General features: G+C 37.7%; 1 protein-coding gene across 3 annotated transcripts in view; it reads left to right on the forward strand.

Moving 5' to 3' along the window:
- The window catches only part of ARHGAP15 (Rho GTPase activating protein 15), a 574,294-nt gene that overhangs the window by 499,927 nt on the left and 55,175 nt on the right, over positions 1 to 19,192 (forward strand). For all 3 annotated transcript variants that reach the window (XM_006191397.2, XM_032479387.1, XM_032479386.1), the window contains exon 13: positions 15,837 to 15,942. In XM_006191397.2, coding sequence (XP_006191459.1) covers positions 15,837 to 15,942 — 106 coding nt within the window. The remainder of the gene's footprint in view (positions 1 to 15,836; positions 15,943 to 19,192) is intronic.

A 19,192-nucleotide genomic window follows, 5' to 3' on the forward strand; every position in this document is an offset into this window, starting at 1 on the left:
CGCTTGCTCTAATGCCAGTTCATAGTATACATACAAACATCTGCTTCCGTGCACAAAGGGATACAGAGCGCTTGACAGGTCTGTGTTAGCAGGGTTCGCAATGCCAGTTCTTTATGCAAAAACCCTAATGCTTCCCGTCAAGCCATTAGAAGTGATACAATCAGCCCAGGCCCCATTAAGCCATCAGTGTCCACCTGTGATAAAGATGGCCATTTGTTTTCTTAAAGCCCACTTAATGTCTGCTTAACTCAATTTGTCAGGAAATGTAGAACAATTTCCTCACAGCCTGAAATTTGGTAGTGGTTCAAAGTCAAAAGGCCAGGTCTAGTCCTATTCAAATGATATAATAAACAGTCTTCAAATCGAAATCTCCCTTGAGGAACTGATGTTTACTTAAAAAAAAAATTATGTTAGCCAGAAAAGGATAACATTTGCATCCTTTATTGTTTTCTTTTTTATTATTTCTAAAGTCCTAGATGTCCACCAGTGAAAAGGGCTGTTGCTTGATTATATGAGAAAATAACTTCATTCTCTTTTTAAATTCAGCCAGAAATTGGTTTTAGAAAGAACAGAAGAGCCTTTGCAAAGCATCAGTCCCTTACTATAGTAGTCACTTCCAACTTCTCTGAGGAATCCCATTGTAATATGTGAAAATATACTTTTTAGCTTAATTCTGTTTAAAATATTCTCCATATTGCTTGTATTTCTAGCTATTTGTTGAAGGTTGCTATTGCCTTTTTGTATACCTTAAAAGAGATAACTAAATGATTTCTCTGGAGAATAATTTATTGTCCAAATGATATTAATCAAATATAAGGGCTGACTTTGCCATTTTTAAACACATGGCCAAATACCTAATGCTTAAATATATCTTATATCTGATCATCTGGAGAACAGAAGGAATCAGAAGACATTTCTAAGATTAACCAACAGGGGGCTCTCTTAAATATCCCAGATATACTGACTTCTACCTCTCCAAATGAGTTGTCCATTCAAATCTAACCCCAATTTTGAAAAGAATTTAAATCAAAATTATAATTTTTATTTGTCCAACAACTTCTGCATTCAGAATATTTAATTTTTGGTTCCTTGTGTTTCTGCTTGCTTGGTAGAACTAGAAGCTAACTACTGATGCCAACTCTAAGAAATAATTTCTCAGCTCACAACGCATGGAAGGTGAACTGAGGAACTGCATCAGCTCTCTGGATGATTTAATCAACATATATTAATCGGGCACCTAATACATACAGAAAATTTGAGACAAAAATAAAGTTTAAGGGTTTAAATTAGCTGGATACGACCTCACCTCTTGACTTTTTGCTACAAGTAGAGACAGCTTTTTAACGAATATAGTTTCCAAAAGAGTAGGGAAATTGATGTGACTTAAGGGGATCGGTATGGGAATACGTATTTTTTTCAATATAAGCTCTAAAAAAAAAACATAAGCTCCATAGCAGCCTATTTTTTTGATTAAGAAATATCACCATTAAGTCTCATCCTTGAACTAGTTTTGCATTGGTATGTTTTATTCCCCACGCTTCAGAGGTTCCATCCAAGAGGCAATATAATTCCCTAAGATCTGATTGAAGAAGAATCAGAAATTAGAATATGGAACTAGAATATATTTACATACGTGGCACTGAAGGCTCCTTGGTCTTTCTTCAGGTTGCAAATACATAGTTCCATGGCATTTTATATCCTCTGTACTCTCCCTGCAACTACCTTGCACCCAGTATTTTCACCCATGAAAAGAAAGTATCAGACTCCAACCTTGCTTTCTTGAATCTGGAATACAGTCACTAAATAAAAGATAAACTACAGCAGAAATACCTAGGGGAAAGTCTAGTATGTTACTTTCCTAGAAATGGTTTGATCTGTGAAAATAGTTTATTTTTCTGTGGCTTACAACGACTGAAGGTTCTGTACCAAACACAGCGAATTATTTTTATTATCAAGATAACACATATGCATTATAGAAAATATGGAAAGTGCGTTTTAAAAATAGAAGAAAGTGATCTGTACTCCTGTTAATCAAAGATAACTTACCATGGTTAATATTTTGGTGTATTTTTCTACCAGCCAGTCTTTTTAATTAGCAGCTTAGCAAAGCTATAATTATACATTATCTAAGCAATTGTACAAACTTACTGTAAGTTGTCTCTCTTAACAGATTGCAAAAATAATAAATATTTGTTGAAGCTAACTTGAACACAAAAAGAAAAAGGAAAAAATTAAAATCACTTCTAATTTCATCATCATATTTGGTAGATATTTCCTTTTAACCCGTTTGCTCTGCATTTTCCCCCTGGTTTATTTAATTTTAAAATATATGTAATGCAGGAAAATTTGTATATAATACTTACTGTTGTTGGTTGTTCAGTCTTTAATTTTCCCACGACTCAGTTTTTTCAATACAGTTATTATAGATTTAAAACATGTTTACTAACGATTCTTAGCCATGGGAGTAAATATTCTGCTATTCTCCAAAGCTTTGATTTTGGAGAGGGGAAGAGAAAAGGACTAACTGTCCAGTGCAATGTTTCAATAATGGGGTTTGCTAGCAAATGCCAGACTGAGTAGCATCAGCCACTGTTCTAAGTGGTCATTAGAGCTTTCACCTGAGCTGTGAAGGGTGGACCACAGGGTTCTGAGAATGCAATGGAAGCCGGAGAGAAATAACCCAATGGGGCCTTTTGAGTTTGGGTTCTAAATAAGTAAAAAAAAAAAAAAAACTTGGTTTTGGTTTTGTTTATAGTGTCGCTATATTTTTTGGTTTTGATTCAATACTCAGTAGCCTTACCTAAGCCTTCAAGTAAACTCATCAGGAAGTCAGTGCTATCATCAATCTTTGCATAGATGGGAATGTCTTTCTGTTATCCTAACACAAAACAAGACAACTGAAGTATGCACACAGTTTGAGGGCCACAGCTTTTCCCCCTGAACAATAGCTACTGCTTTGCTTTACTTCAGAATTCGGTGCAGTAAGTCTAAGGTGAACGCCTACGTGATGACTGACTTAGTTTTATTTCTGTCCTAATAATTGCAGGATAGTGCTTGATCTTCAGTATTCCAGAGTTTTGCCAGACTATATGAAAATACATCTACTTAATGATGCTTTCTTAGAACCCAGCTGTCATTTTTTAATACTGATTGCTTTCTTTTCACTCACAGTCATTTTCTTTCATTTTGTCCTGGATTATTGTGTATTTTTCAGATGTTCTGGTTTCTTCCTCAAGTATACTTACAAGTTTTCGATTATCTTTTAATTTTCTGATTTCCAACATGTCTTCTTCCTCATTTTTTTGTTTCCATTTTCTGGGGAAGCTTCTCTAATTTGTCATCCATATCACAGACCTAATTTTTCTACAGTGACAATTTGGCCTCTAATGTAAAAATTAATTTTGTGTTGCATTTTTGGTTTTCACACTCCTTCCTCACCATCTCTCTCCTTATCTCACCCTACTATCTTTTCATCTTACCTGGTTCTCTGCTTATGGCTTGCTGATCCCTTTCTTTAGACTCCTTGATGTTCTAAGTTCTACTGAAGATGCTAAAGAGTTTCCTAATTGTCTCACGGTCATTGTGAGAGTTCTGCATTTCGGAGGACTGTTCTCTTACCTGTACTGAGTTCTTTCAAAGGTCATGTGTTGTTGGAAATTTTGTTTTGTTTTCATATCTCAAAAGGTGGAAATGCATCCAAAATTCTATGCATATTGCATATTGTCTTTTCCTCTGCTTTAGTTCTAGTCTAACCTTTGTCCTAGAGCATCACACAAATGACAAATTAATAATCATAGTTCTTATATTAATTCTTAACTACTATATTTATTGTCTTATGGTTCTGCTATCCTGGCAACAGTTTTTTTCTTACACCATGTTGCTTAACCCATTGGCATTCTAAAAGATGAAATACATACAACATTAGAATTCCAAGATCATGTTCCTAATAGAATTTTGCCAGTCTCCACCCCTCCTGTGTTTCACATATGGGACTGCAATTCCTATGGTGATATGCGCCAGTATCAAAGGCTCCTTTCCGCCTTCCACTTTCAGTCTCCTCAGTTATTTTACGGAAATTTTATGCAGGCAAAAAGGAAGTCTTCATCTATAGTTCGGAGGGGAGAGGACACGTGAGAAAGGAGAGAAGGGACTATTCACACTCCTCAGCCGCATTAGCTGAGCAGAAAAGAAAGTGCTGCCTGGTCTTCTGAGCTGGCACAAACCTTCAGTCTTTGCTTCTGAAATAAGACAGTCGAAAAAAGAAAGATAAGGATGATTCTATCTGCTTTCAGAAAGGCAAGCTCTCTAGTTTGATAGTTCATTAACACAAGTGGTCCCGCCCCTGGCATTTTCCAATTAAATTCAATCTATCTTAAAGGAAATTACTCAACTTTTGGTTGCCATGTTGCCTGTCAATCTCTGTATATTTTAAGAATTCTAGTCTTTTTTCTTTTTCTTCAAGCATATTTAGTGACAAGTTCCAAGAGGTGGTTAGGTGTTGCCAACCGGATGCCATTTTAAAACCAGAAGTCAAGATTTGCATCAAGGACATCACGTTGAAAGTTTGCATTCAAATTCTCCCTTGGAGCGTGACCTCCGCTATGACTTCTTCTTTACATTTGCGTCTTTACCTGGAAATGGTTACAGACCTGAGAGGAGGATATTTATTTTTAGTCTTGCCATTTGCAAGGCCCTTTAAGCTTAGAGAAGATGCTTAGAATCACAAAATGTAAATCAATCATTTATCATAACGATAGATTTTAAAATATTATTTTTTTCCACTTGGGGGATTTTTTTTCATTGTCTAACCACACCTTAGTTCTTTATTAAAAAAATTTTTGGACTTTACACCGTAGGAAAAAAGTTTCTATTGGCTTGAATTGCGGGTAAGGAGGTGTGCGAATGGCCTCAAGTTATACATTTGCCGAGGAAATATCATCCAGATGCTCGAGTCGGCCTTTTCTTGGCAGACAACTAAGAACCACACTGAAACAGAGTCTAAAATCTTGAACAAAAGAATTCCATAATCTCTTACCTTTGGAATGGACATTAATTAAAAGAAACAGTGACATCCCTTGTGATCAGAGTTTAACTACTATTAATCAGAGTTCACCACACAATTAACACTTTGAACTGATTAGCAAATAGAAATCATAGCAAGAAATTTGGAGGTTAAAATAGTAAATGGACATATTCTCTTACCCAACCTATTGTCCCTCATCTTTTAAAAGAAAAAAAAATTAAGCACTCCAGTCATAACTGGACAGATTTTGTTTTCGGTGAGGTGTTTGCCATTACATATTGCACATAATGTATAGCACTGTTAGGAGGAAAAAATTGGAGTCAAAGTGGCTGGAAAGTTAGGTCTGCTCTGTAGCACTGTGAGATTGTTGACATCTGCCGAGGTTGGAGCGCTCAGTAAGCAGGAAATGGGGTGTCACTCTGAGTGGTAGTTTACCATTATCCTGGCATCCTAATGAAGTGTCTGCAGTGCACAGAGCTTCTGGATGGCATCTTAACGCACGGCTAAGCAAAAGCACTTCTCTCCCTGTCACTGTCATCCATCTGCCTGCACCCTACTGTAGCCAATGGGATGGAACCATGCTACAATGTGCTATAAGCCATTTAGAGTTGCACATTGCATAATCAGTCCCATCAAATATGTAAAAAATGGCTATTATTGGTTATTTTCTTCAAACTCTGGCACCTGGAGTTTGGTCCATTAAAGTTAAACTTTTCCAAGTGATGTTTATGCTATTAATTCCATATTCCCCCCACTATCTAAATGGGAATGAGTTGCATTCTCATTGTCTTAAGTCCTGTTAATGGCCTGAAAGAGTTGTATGAATATTCATTAAAAACTTCACTGTACATCACACTTGGTGAATTCATCAGTTTACAATATAATGGAATGGTCATTTTCTTTGAGACAACCCTTTTTAAGAAAAGGACAAAGAATAAATCAACTCAAATCACAGATTGGTTGTTTTCATCTTTGAGCACATTATTTATTTTGCAGTGATAGTTCGAGGTCTTTTGGTAGATTTTTTTTTTTAAGATACAGTGCATTTCACCAAGTACACTTGCAATTTAAAGCTAGTATTGTCAATGCTGGATGACTAAATTTGATGCTTTCACATTACCTCTGACAAAACTCACGTTCAATGGAGAAGAAGTTAACTGTTACTAGGTGGCCTAAGTACAGCAAGGTGTGTGTCTGATCCTCCCAAAACTTCTTGATAGGTCAGGTATGATCCTCCAGACATGGCTGCAAAGCAGCAGGGCTCTCCTGGCAAGAACTGACCTGGTAAGATGGCCACAAAGTTGAGAAGGAGCTTTCCGTAACAGGCAGGGGCAACAAGAATCTGCTAAATTGAGGGGGTGGGGTGAGGTTAGATAAACAAGAGGGCATAACATAATTCGACTGCATCAGGAATTTTTTCACAGACATTAAAACTATGTTAAACATAACAGCAGGGAGGCTTGTACTGCAGCACAGTGGGGAGCTTAGCGCGTCTGCCCGAGCTGTGCCTGGCTCAACCACTGCTAGAAGTCTCCGACTTTCATTAGCGCTCAACAATTCACTCAGTTCCCCAGAAAAGGAGAAAAACTCAAGCAGCAAAGCCCCTGGCTAATTATTGTAAATGCTCCCAGGTTACAGTATTTGGGGGACAATAAGGCAGAATGATGTTAAACTGGAACAAAAGAGTCATTCTGAAATGAAAAAAGAATAAAAAGGCTTGTTTGTTGTTTGTTGGTTTGTTTGAAATCAGGGTAGTCTTTCAATGGGTAAGGCAGTGTGTTGGAATATTAGACCATCTCTTTACAATGAAATTTTAGATGACCTAGCCGGAGTGTGTGTGGCTCTTTTTGAGCAGAGAAAGTACAGGGTGGTTTCACAAATGATCATCTTCCACCCCTTCCCTGTCCCCAGATTTGTGCAAGTCCACTTCAAAAATCTCTGAAACAAAACCTGTATGCTTGGGAAGAAATTTGTAATAATGCAAAATTAGAATGGAATTGGATGTAACAAGATAGGCAAACTATGGTACATCACTGCAAAATACTGCACGTCAGGGTCAAGTTTTTATCCCCCCCTCAAAGATTGGAATTATTTGAGAAAAATATTGGCCCTTTCAAAGGGATAGTGGTCTGCTATTGGTGCTTATACAAATTTTAAATGGTAAAACTTTTAATGGAATGATAGGTGTTTATTTTTGCTAAATCCAGGCTTGGGAATCTGGTTTCTTCATTCATGTCCCCCCAGCTGCTGTCAGCATTACAGCACATCAGCTTTCCTTCATGTGCGGATATTTCTCCAGAACTCATTTGCAAAAGAGTCGAAGCAATATTAAACACCACATCCAAACCCCTTTTAAATACACAAAGAGATGGGAAAACACATCACAACTAGACCACTGAGAAAATCCTCCTTTCAAATTTACTGTTTGCTTCACATGCTTGTATAAAATATCCCACAAAGTCCCGTTTGTGATCCATTTGAAACAATCTTGATTTGCTTAAATTGTCACATTCTTCTTGCACATTTCTTCCTAAATGCAAAAATGGCAAAGAATTCTCCTCCCTCTTCATTATAAAAGTGCAGAATTTCTGGTTTGTTTATTCCTAATGGAACACTTGAGAAAGAAGAAAATATATAAATATCTTCTTCAGAAGATTAGTTGTCTCAATCTTTTTAAAAGAGAATATTCGTTCATTTCTTCCCCATGGTAAACAATTTGGGCTTTTCATTGTAATTTTCCATTGTCAAATTAATGCATTTCGCTTTACTGTCTTGGTCCCATGGTTCTAAAATACCGTACCTTTTAATATCATTATTTCTTCTACTGATAATAATAATAATATATGTCATTTAGGACATAGATAGGGATAGAACCTAAGCATCATTTTAAACAAATTTGTCGGAGAAACCTTCTACTACATTGTAACTTACTGAAACAGAGTCTGAAAAAACTCACAATTTAAAAAAATAAACTACAGTTTACTCGTTATGAGACACATTTCCAAGCTAAGTATTTCAGGCAAGAGAAGGTTTATGTGTTTTCAGTATTTCTAATCAATTATTAGAAATTTTGTTTAATCTACTGGTAAATATTCTATTGACAGGTTCAAGAACAGAGAAAATTCTGGCCCCCAAGACAGTGAGAGAATAAGCATTAAAAAAAAAAAAAGTGGACAGTTTATCAACTTCAGTTTCTAAATTGTGCAGCCCTTGTATGGAATGCGGAGGAAAGTCCCTTAACTATGCTGAAAGTATGACCATATGTTTGCCTACCATGTACGCGGTTCTTCAAAAATTAGATTAAGTTTATTAATGAAAAAATGGCTAATAATTTCAAGAAGCTGGAAAGAGAGAGAAAGAGAGAAAGAGAGAAAGGGAGAGGAAAGCAAGCTGTGGCAAAAAACCCGGGCTCAGCAGCTTTCTGGGGGAAATGGTGAAATGTGACTATGTGATTTATAATGAGAAAAGGTATCTACAACATACAATTTTCTACCTAGCTGCAAATAATAATTCATAGTGATGTCCCTTCCAGATAAAAGACCTTTGCTATGTAGGACCCATGTGGTAAAATGATCATGATAAATGTCAGACCAGTGCAGGTAACGGCTTTACAAACCATTAAGATTAGCTGGCTCTTTTTTCCGATGATAACAGTAACCATGCTGTGACTCTATGTGGTAATAATATCTCAGTCCTGATAAATGCCAGAGCTGGGCAGAGGTGTTTATCATTCCCAGTTCAGAAATGCTGACTAAAGTTACCACATGTTGCCTGTTTTTCTTCTCTTACAATAGACTCACAATTAAAAAAATTAAAAAGCTGAATCATACAATTATTTTATTCCCTATTTCTTAAAGGATTTTGGTGTTTGTGCTATTAACTCCCCCTGCTCTCAGTGTCCCTGTGTGACCACGTCAAATGAACCGGCTGGAGAAAGAGTTCACCAGACTAACTACTGTCTCCTCTTCAAAGGTCTTTTGTTCAAAATGAATAGTTATGGATAAAGTTGAATATGCTTCTTTAACATATATGTATTTTTTACCCAAAAGATAAGGGAAAATATTTCTTAGTTCACATTTTTCTTGATTATGTGACACATCCTAGTTGTTTTCAAGTGTGATTTTTAAAAATTCCCTATATATTTAATTTGTCTACAAATGGAAAGAAGCAGACACATATTAAAAACTTGAAATCTAGAAAAGTATTTGTAGGATTCCCACCCTCATGAAAGTATACAAAGATAATGCTTAATATAAATAGCTACTTGAATATTTGAAAAGAATTACAGGTTTATGGTTAGACAGATGTCAAATGACTCAAAATGATAAGCCTTAAAAAAAAAAGCTTGTAAAACCAGATATGTATGGGTAAATATAGTTTAAAGAAAGTTCTCACAGGAGAACTAAATAAACTAGTGAGCTTTATTTTTTCAGCACAGACTATCTGCTGAGGATGAATTAGTATCATTTGTAAGTTACAGAAATGTACTCAGCCACCACCATGACACTTCCAAAATTACTTTGAAAACAAGAAATTTTAGGGAGGACAATATGATCATGTTTTTCTTGTGAAGACTGCTGCCATTACCTTACTTTTTGATTCAGACAGAGAGAGGCATTGCTGTGAAACTGAGAAAGTTTGTTTTAAGAGAGTTTCAGGTTGGTGAATTTTAGAAAATGTTTTCATCCTAAAACTGATTGCATCAAAGCCATAATACAAGTTGTTAACAGTTACTTAGAGCCTAAAACTTGAGTACTTTTTCCAAATTTGCCCTCAGTGGGAGATCAACACACTAGCAGTCCCTAGAATAACATAGATACATTTAGATGAAAAAGAAACCGTGATTTTTATTACTTTCTTGAATGTATTTGGGGATGTCCAAAGAAGTGAAGAATAATGATTAGAAGGTCTTCAGAAATTGATTAAATAAAATTTTACCTTTGTGATTTGGTATTAATTAGGTGTCAGGGCAGGTAGAATAATTCAGAAGAAAGTATACTTTTAATGGGAAGGGTACTTGCATATATTTAATAAGCACTTACAATATGTGCAGTTATGTACATTGAAACATTTAATTCTACAAACAATCCTATGAGATATGTGTTCTATGTGTGTGTGTGTGTGTGTGGGTGTGGGTGTGTGGGTGTGTGTGGGTGTGTGGGTGTGTGTGTGTAAATAGGAACTGGAAGCATCAAGGGTTCAAGCAACTTGTCCCAAATCATACTGCAGAGCAAGAATTCTAACCTGGTTCTTTCAGACCCCTTCATGATTTACCACTTCTCTTAATTTATAACAGGAGCTTAAAGCATATGTTTATTTGCATCCATTTGTAAGTCTGGAATTTGCAGCCCCCTCCCCCAGCAGTGTTTCTCCTTGAAGTAAATATAAAATTTTTAAAGAAATTAAGCAAGCTATTGTTGTCATGCCTTGATGATTCCTCAACACCCAACTCAAACTTCGTAATTAAAAGGCACGTCCTCAAAGATTTGCATGCAGTTGCAGGGCACACTAAACCAACAAAATGTTCTCTGAAGATAACCATTCCTCCTATCAGCCAGGACAGTCTCCAACTAAATTCTGAAATGGTCATGATACAAAGTATATGAAGGGACTAGAAACTAAACTGCTTTCTTCCGAACATAGCCCTGACATATAAGTGACTACCATTTCTTCACGTGCACTATACATTCCAGGGTAACTTTCAGAAGCAGAACAGCTGTGATATTGCTGACCTCCTGAAAACAAAGGGGTGCAGCTGTGCTTTAAGAATTACAGATAAACAGAATGAATAGTTCTACCAATACGTTGGTCACTGGGAGAATCTGGTCTTTTCTTCCTCTGGGTGAACCTACATAACAAAGCAGAGTTAATTTTGAAGTATGATTTAACATGTGACTATAAATAAGTTAAGAATAATAAATGCATAGATGATAAGGCCGGAATAGTGTCCAGGGGTCATCAGGCCCAGGGTTCTGACTACACAGAACTCTTTCCATCATTGTATAACTTTATCTTATCTCTGCAAAAAAGGCATTCGGTTGTAAATGTCCTTGTTTTAGTAGCAACATTTCATGCAGATAAATGCAAATGTTACTATCATAAACCATATTTTAAAAACTGTGTCCTCAAAGCCATGAATCAGGGGAAAACTATAAAGCCACATCCTTATCATAACATTAAAGGCTATTTCACATCATGTAGGAGCTGTTACTTCTCTAAGTAGCCTGGAGTTGTTTTTGAAGAAACTCATTTACAACAGAGTGTGGTGTAGTTTGAGAATATGGGGTCAGGTGGGTGAGGAATAGGCTTTAGTAAAAAAAAAAAAAAAACAGTTTACTATTTTAATATATACGTGTACATTTTGTATATTTTTACATATTCATTTTTGCCACTATTGGATGGCAAAAGTGAAGTACTACAGAAAAGCTTTGTACACAAGGTGGGTTCACAGCTCAAAGACTGGAGAGGCTACTGGGATGTGGGTGGGAACCCAAATGAAGGTATTAATGAACATAGAGCAGACACAAAAGTAAATCATGTGGGAATGAAGGTAGAAGCAAGTGTGAGTGAAAAGGGAAAGAATCGTGGAGTTTATTATTACTGGCAAGATTTTGTATGAGTCTCCTTAGTATACAGTTTACCTAAGAGTTTCTCTTATTCTCCACGTAGGAAGAGTTCATTTTTCCGTCTTTAGTCATAATGTGAAAGAGTCAGAGATATCTCAAAGTCTCCTCAAAACTCTCAATGTTTCACAATAATGAGAAACCGTATGCTGAAGGAGAAATATTAATAGAAAATGCTGTCTTTCAGATGCTCACTGAATCAATTGAAGACAGTTGACGCATCTTTAGGAAGCCGTGTCTGAAACTTAGCTTATTAACCACTCCTGTATTATGTATGCTCACTCCAGTTCCTAATATGACACATCAATAAACCAGATCTGAAAAGGTGTCATTTCAATTTTAATGGAGCCAATTGTATTTTTAGATATTCCTCCATTTAGAAGTGTTTGTGTTATTTCCTGATTTTACAAGCTATGAAAGAGTGGGTGTGGTATTGATTTGAAGGAGAAACCACTGCTTTCCTATAACCTTTTCAAAGATTTTGTTCTGATTATGTTGTAAGAGCAATACATGGCTCCTCCTTGATAATATTTCAGCCCTCCCTCAGCCATTGTCCAGCCCCATCTCCACTACTTAGGTGTAACTTAGCCACAAGGACGTGTGTACCACTCTTCAGTGTCCAGCTCCTTGAGTACATGTGAAAGCAGAGGAGGAGAGAAAAAGTATTTCTTCTACAAGGTGTTCTTCATGTAGGGTGTTTCTTACAAGCCGACGTGGGAACCATCACGTACTTTTATAAGAATTCTTACGTGGGGCTGGCCTGCTCATCAAGCAGCTCATCAGCCCGCTGCCCACCACGCAGCGTTTAGTGTGCTGTGAAATGTCAGGCTACCACGGCAAGTGCCGTGTCCCCAAGTGACACTGACTTAGGTCAGGTACGAGCAACTACGCTGCGAATGCTCTCTGCATCCAGGTAGTATGCTTGTTCCTGAAAATAAAAAGTGAACCATACCCAGCATGGGCCTCAAAAAAGGTGGCGGGAGGAAGTGGTGAACATTTATGAACTTACTTTTCGCTAGTTACTGTGTTAGGTACATTGCATACTACTATCTTATTTAATCCCTGAAACTAGCCTTTTAGCTATTATTCAAAGAAAACAGGAAAGTTGTCCAAGACCACACAGCCAATAAAAAGCTGTTACAGATGTCAAACCAAGATCTGTCTATTCCAATCCATGTTCATGTCTTTCCTTTGTTCACTAATTCTGTCTTTATTCATTTAATCATATACGCCAGTATAAGAACTGCCTCGCTTTGTGGGAAACTTCTCAGTTTAATGGGAGAAACTGACAGGCATTCAAGCCATGGACATACCACATGGACTGTTATATAAATAGGATGTCCTAAGTGCAATGGAACATAGAAGACGGACTCTGTCTTGAGAAGTTAGTTCGTAAGTTTTTACCTGGTGGTTAAACATACTTAGTAAAAGTTTTAGTTCCTGCCCAGGCACTATGGCAGTGACATTGCAAATTCAAATGTTTCCAATTAAGCAACCCCAGCATTTCCCAACTGGGACATATGCTTCCTAAAACTGAATTTGGGGGATGTAGTATTTAGATCACTCTCCACTTATTATCTGTCAAGCTTAATTTATGACTGCTACTCCTTTAGTCCTCAGTGTCAACTGATCCCTTTTTTGGAGACTCTGACATTGATCTAGTCATTACTATGACCAGACACTTCAGTGAAATTTAAAAAGTCTTCTCTCCTATCTTCCTCTCCCCTCTTCACCTCTCCCAATGTCATCTTTATTGCTTGATCAAGTGGTTCACTAGATGCTCAGGTAAATTATGCTGCTAGCATCATGCCAAACTAGGCAGAATGTATCCATCTCATAAATGAGTAAGTATGTGTATACATACATGTGTACGTATCATTGGTGTGTGGTATTAACTTCAGATGGCTAGATACAGGGTATCCAACTGTCCCTAAGAGCTCTGTCCTCAATATACTGTACTAATTTTACTCTCATCTTTAGTGACTTGTTTTACTTCTTTTTCTGAGTTTCTGGTATCCCATAGGCTCTGATTGGTCCTATGAAGCATGACATTGTCTTAGCATCATTAAGCTGCAAAAGATTAGATTATTTGGCAAAAAGATTAGATCTGCTGTCTGCTATGATGTTGCAACTGCCTTTTCTCTTTTCTCTCCCTCTTTATCTCCCCCTTTGTCTCTTTCATTTGCATTTGTCCAATCTGTATTACGTTGGAACTCTTCTAAGAATAACGGCAATTTTGAAAGCTCTGACTGTGGGAGGCATTATTTATGGGCCTTTGTGGTTTTAGAAGGAAGAATTAAAGCTTCCAAGCAGAGTTCTACTAGGAAGACTGCCCCCACCCTACTTAGCCAAACACTATCTTCTGCAAGATATTTTCCTATAATTCCTTATGAAATGCTTCTTTTGCAATGGGGTATTTTTTTTTTTAAACTTGCTAGTTTCCAAAGTAACTCTTTCTTACCCCACTATATAAAGCTTATACCTAATAACAGGTAATTACAAATTGGTCTTTTGGAAGTGCATTGAATTAGGAAGTGTGTTTGGTTTAGTATCAGGGACCTTCAAAGGCTTTAGTACACAGGACTTATTTTCTTATGTTAAAGATAAACTCAGAGACCAACAGTACAGGACTGGTCTGACTGCCCCGCAGATTCAGGGAAGCTCCTTCTACTGTGTGCTCCACTCTGTATGGCCTCAGTTCTCAAGGTCATCTCATGGTACAACCATGCTACCTACATTCTGAGGAGCAGAAAGGTCCAAAGGCTAAAAAGATAAGTCAGTCCCCTGCACACAGCCTGCCCCATGTAACACTTTGACTGAAGTCTCATTGGTCAGATTTGGTCATATGGTCACTCCAGCTGCCAAAGCATCTGGGAAATGATCTCTTTCAGCTGCTATGGCCATCCCTTCAGCAATGGGATTGTTTTGCTAAGAAAGAGGAGAATGCCTATTGGATGGGTGTGTGCCTTACATATTAGCCTCTTATCTATCATCTTTTCCCACAGTGGCCTCTTTCGAATCATCAGGAGCTTTGTGCTAGAAGTTCTCTAACTTCTAGAAAAGTACAGAAAGGAAAGGTACCTGAGTCATTGTATATAAAGCGTTTAAGAAATAATTGTAATTCTGGGCTCTGGTTAAAACTATGGTTAAGATGAATTCTCTAATGTACTAAGTAACTCAGTTCTTACGGTGCCATCCATGCCCAGAAAGGAAAAAAGAAACAAAATGAAGGAAAGCAAACTGTGTGGTATGTAGTTTTGAACAACTTCTTATTTTTTTGAATTCATATGACTAAGTATTATGCTTTCAATTTTGCACTTTTTTGTTTTACAGCAAAAACAAAAGTATTAGGGAGAAAAGATAGCACAGAAGTAATAAAGAAAAAAACTCTTTACTCCTCCAAAATTAAGCAAAAAATAGAATACTGGTAATTGAATCAGAATGTATGTCCTTGTGTGTTTGTTTGCTATTGCGGCTCTAACAAATCATCACAAACTCTGACTCCAAACAACAAGAATTTATCTTAGGTTCCTGAAGGCCAGAAGTCTGAAGTCAGTTTCACTGGGCAAAAGTCAAGGTGCTGGCAAGCCTGTGTTCCTTCTGGAGGCTCCCTCTCCTTGGCTTTTGTGGTTTTGAGAGGCCGTCTCCCCTCCTTGGCTTGTGGCCCTTTATCACAGAGCCATTTCTCCTTCTGCCTCCCACTGTTATGTCACCTGCTCTCTCTGACTCTGATCCTCCTGCTCCCCTCTTAACCACCTTTGTGATTATACTGGGCCCCCCAGAGAATCCAGAATAACCTCCCCGCCTCGGAATCCCTAATTTAATCACATCTACAAAGTCCCTTTTTCCATGGAAGGTAACATATCCACAGTTTAGGAAGTGGACGTCTTTGGAAGGCCATCATTCACCTTACCACATCTTGTAAAATAGTAAAGCATTTCTGAAAACTGACTCATTGCGTGATCTTAAGAAGATCGTGTCAGAGCCACACTGTTGCTGCTTTCCTATTACCAGGATCTAATTCAGAGTCAAAGAAACTTCATGATGCTGATTTAGAGTGTATCTCTGGCTGCTGATTAGGACTTTAAGTTGCTAAGTCTTAGTCCAAAATTCTCCTAAGAAAATTTCTCCAAGCACCTTAGAAATCTCATTCTTTTCTAACCTTTCTTTAAAAAAATTTTTTTTTTCAGAAAAGCAAGACAACAACACAAGAATTGAAACTATGAAGTCTCTTGTACAAAAACTCCCTCCACCAAATCGTGACACCATGAAAGTCCTCTTTGGACACCTAACTAAGTAAGTTGTAAAAGTTCCTAATTGTGTTGCTGTATTTTCATTTCCTAAATGAGCAATAGTTAATGTCAAATCTCTAATACAAGAGTTTCCAAACGCGTCTGTCTCAGATTTCCCGATCTGTAGCCGATCTAAGCCTTCCTACAGAAGCTACGGGATGTACTAGAGGTAGAAAGGGAAACCTACAAAAGGAACTTTCAAAATAATTTCTTTTCCTGGCTTTTCAACAAGTAGATGTTTGCTGATTGATTGTCAGAACTGCAGCCAGAGCCCTGGGGTGGGCTGGGTTTACTTTGCTGTCTAGTATGAAGCAAGAGCCTGAAATAATTGTCATGAGTTCAAAATCTAGCCTCATCATGTGCTAAGAGTTATGACCCCTAATAAGTTACTTAAACTCTCTGAAATCCAGTTCCTTCATCTGTGAAACATTGATTCGGATTGATAAGGTGCTATCCATGTAAATAGCTAAGAGAAGAGTATTTCCAGCAAAAAAAAAAAAAGCAAGTGTGAAGACCCAGAGGCCCACAGAGCTTGATGTATTTGAAAAGCAGAAAGCGGGCCGGGCTGGATAGAGCCCAATGGACTAGGGCTGTGGTGACAGAGCTGAGGTCAAAGATGTTAGACCAGTGTAAGATCACATAAGTTCTTGTGGGCCACAGGGAGAGAGGCGAATTTCATTCTCAATACAGTGAAGAACAAACTGGGGGATATAAAAGATCCCTCTGGCTGCCTGCTGGAGAATGATTTGCAAAAGTGGGTCCTCTTCCCGTAGAACCATGGTAATCCAGGCAAGAGGTAATGGTGGCTTCAGTGGAGATCTTAGATATTTTGAAGATGGGCAGGTTGGGTTTGGGAATGGTTAGGATGCAGTAGAGAAGGGAAAGGAGAAATCATGTGTGTCTGTTCCAGTTGGGGCTTGGGAGTGGAGAAACAGCAGTGCTCTGCAGCTGGGTAGAGCTGGAGAAGGAATGGGCTGGACAGAAGGAACTGACTGGAGACCTCCACTTTGGACATGGGAAGTTTGAACTGACTGTTACTCATTTGCCTTCTGTTAACACCTTCTTCAGAAAAAGCAGAGTGCAACACGGCTGATGAGGTTTTATCTGTCACCATGTACATACAGTACTGCTGAAGCCTGATAGACTTTCGAATTGATTGGGCAGTTTTGATTTTGTGAGATTAAATCTCTTTGATCACCCATTCCTTGGGCTGAATCCTTCCTACAGATTATTCAGCTAATCCACTACATGACTTTTCATTGTGAATGTAATATGCAGAATTGCACACACAAAAAATGTAAGCAACCGTGGTACACATAAGTGAAATTTGCCTACCACTCTTAGCCTGCCGAGCAGAAGTACATTTTTGTGTCAGTCCTCCCAGACCTGTTCCAAAGCACATGCAAACATACGTTGTGCGGTTGTTTATTGTATTAAAGTATATCACACTGCACATACCGTTCTTCAACTATTTTGCAACTCATGGACAGCTTTCCATTTCATTAAACAGACATCTGATTCTTTCTAATGATGACATAGTATGCCATGGTATGGATAGTCCACAATTTGCTTAACTGGTCACTGCATTAGGGAACATGCTTCAATCTAGTTCATCGTATTAGCTCCTTACTTATTTCATTCCCACAGGGGAACCTGTGTCAAAGTTCAGAACATCCCTTATTGTTAGACTGTCCCTTCTTGTCACCTGTCACCTCCACACACTGGCTTCAGTGAGAAACCCAGTGTGATTACGTGAAAGGATCTTGGGCTTTGAAGAAGTAGAGAGAGAGAGCTCTAGAGTCAAATTCTTGTTCTGTACTTTACTCCCTTTATGATCTCAAGCACATAAAATTGGATTAAATAATATCAACCATATCTTGTGGTTATGAGAATTAAATGAGATAATGCATATAAAAAGCCTGGCACAAGGTAAGCATTCCTCAGATGTTAATTCTTTTCCCTTAGGATCCAGACACACCATGACAGGGGTTTCAAGTTACAAGTAAATACTGGAGTGCTTATCTCAGTAACTTTAACTGGACGAAGTCATAAAACAAATGGAAAAGTATACTCTTGAATGCTGTGCAATACCTAGTCTCAGAGATCTTGAGAAATATCCATTACTCAGTCTCAATTATTCCTTTTTTTTTTTCCCAACTGAAAGAACAGCTATAAAATGAAGAAACTGAGAATCAGCTAAATCCTACTTTGGAAAAAACACACACACAGATGAGAACCCATCCAATTAAAAACCTTCAAAGGATGAGAATCCTCCACCTTCATGCCACACAATACCAGTATTAACAACGCCTGATCGTGTTTCTTATATCTAAATTAATTTCCTGGTTTTGTTAGAACTTCCATTCAGTTCAGTATAGATGAAAACAGACATTTTTAACTAAGACTTAAGAGGGGATTATTGTATCACTTTCACAGCATTCACATAAGATTTTTTATTCTACCCGGAGAGAAAGGTGTTGTTTGCTAGCCACTCACCTTTCTTGAGTGGTGTGACCATTTTCCACCCCGCAGTGATTTACAAACTGGGTTTAATTATGCACAAGTGTGTGCACATGATTATATCTTGTTAAGCATTTCTTACTAAGTTTTTGATAAACAGCCAATCGTGGCATGTCATCAAAGCCTGAGAAGACTAAATAAGAAGATTGTTTAACGAGAATTTAAATATATTCATGTTTGAAAGAATCATTAGAATGTTTTCCTTAGTCTTGATGCATTTGGTAGCTCTTCAGAAAATCTACCATCAACACTTGTATGTAGTGTTTATTCCAAATTGTTGCAAATATATATATTTTGAAATTTGTTCAGTAAGGGTCAGGGAATGTAATGAAGTGCCAGAAATTCCACTTGATCTACGTCCTACTCTGTAGCCAACAGACTAGCACGCCTTTTTTTTGCAAAGCTCTGAGTTAAACATTCCTGTGAAAGCAGAACAACTACCAACTGAGAAGGCTTAATACAGCACAGTGGGACTAGAAGGTGGACGCACGTGCTGTCCGCAAAAGCCAGAATGTTTAAAGGGCTGTGATTATATTAACATAAGATTGCACGCTAGCTGCACAGGCTGAATAGCCTCGGAGTCCAGCGTCCTCATTCTTGATCAGACTCAGGGTAAAGTATGTGCTTCTGCTGTGATAGATTGAGACCAGGCATTCAGAATAAGCTATCATCTCAAAATGCCATCAACCAGAAACCTTTGTCAATAGGCACTTTCACCAGTTGACATTGCAGTG

This window comes from Camelus ferus, chromosome 5 (genome assembly GCF_009834535.1).
Source record: "Camelus ferus isolate YT-003-E chromosome 5, BCGSAC_Cfer_1.0, whole genome shotgun sequence".
NCBI lineage: Eukaryota > Metazoa > Chordata > Mammalia > Artiodactyla > Camelidae > Camelus > Camelus ferus.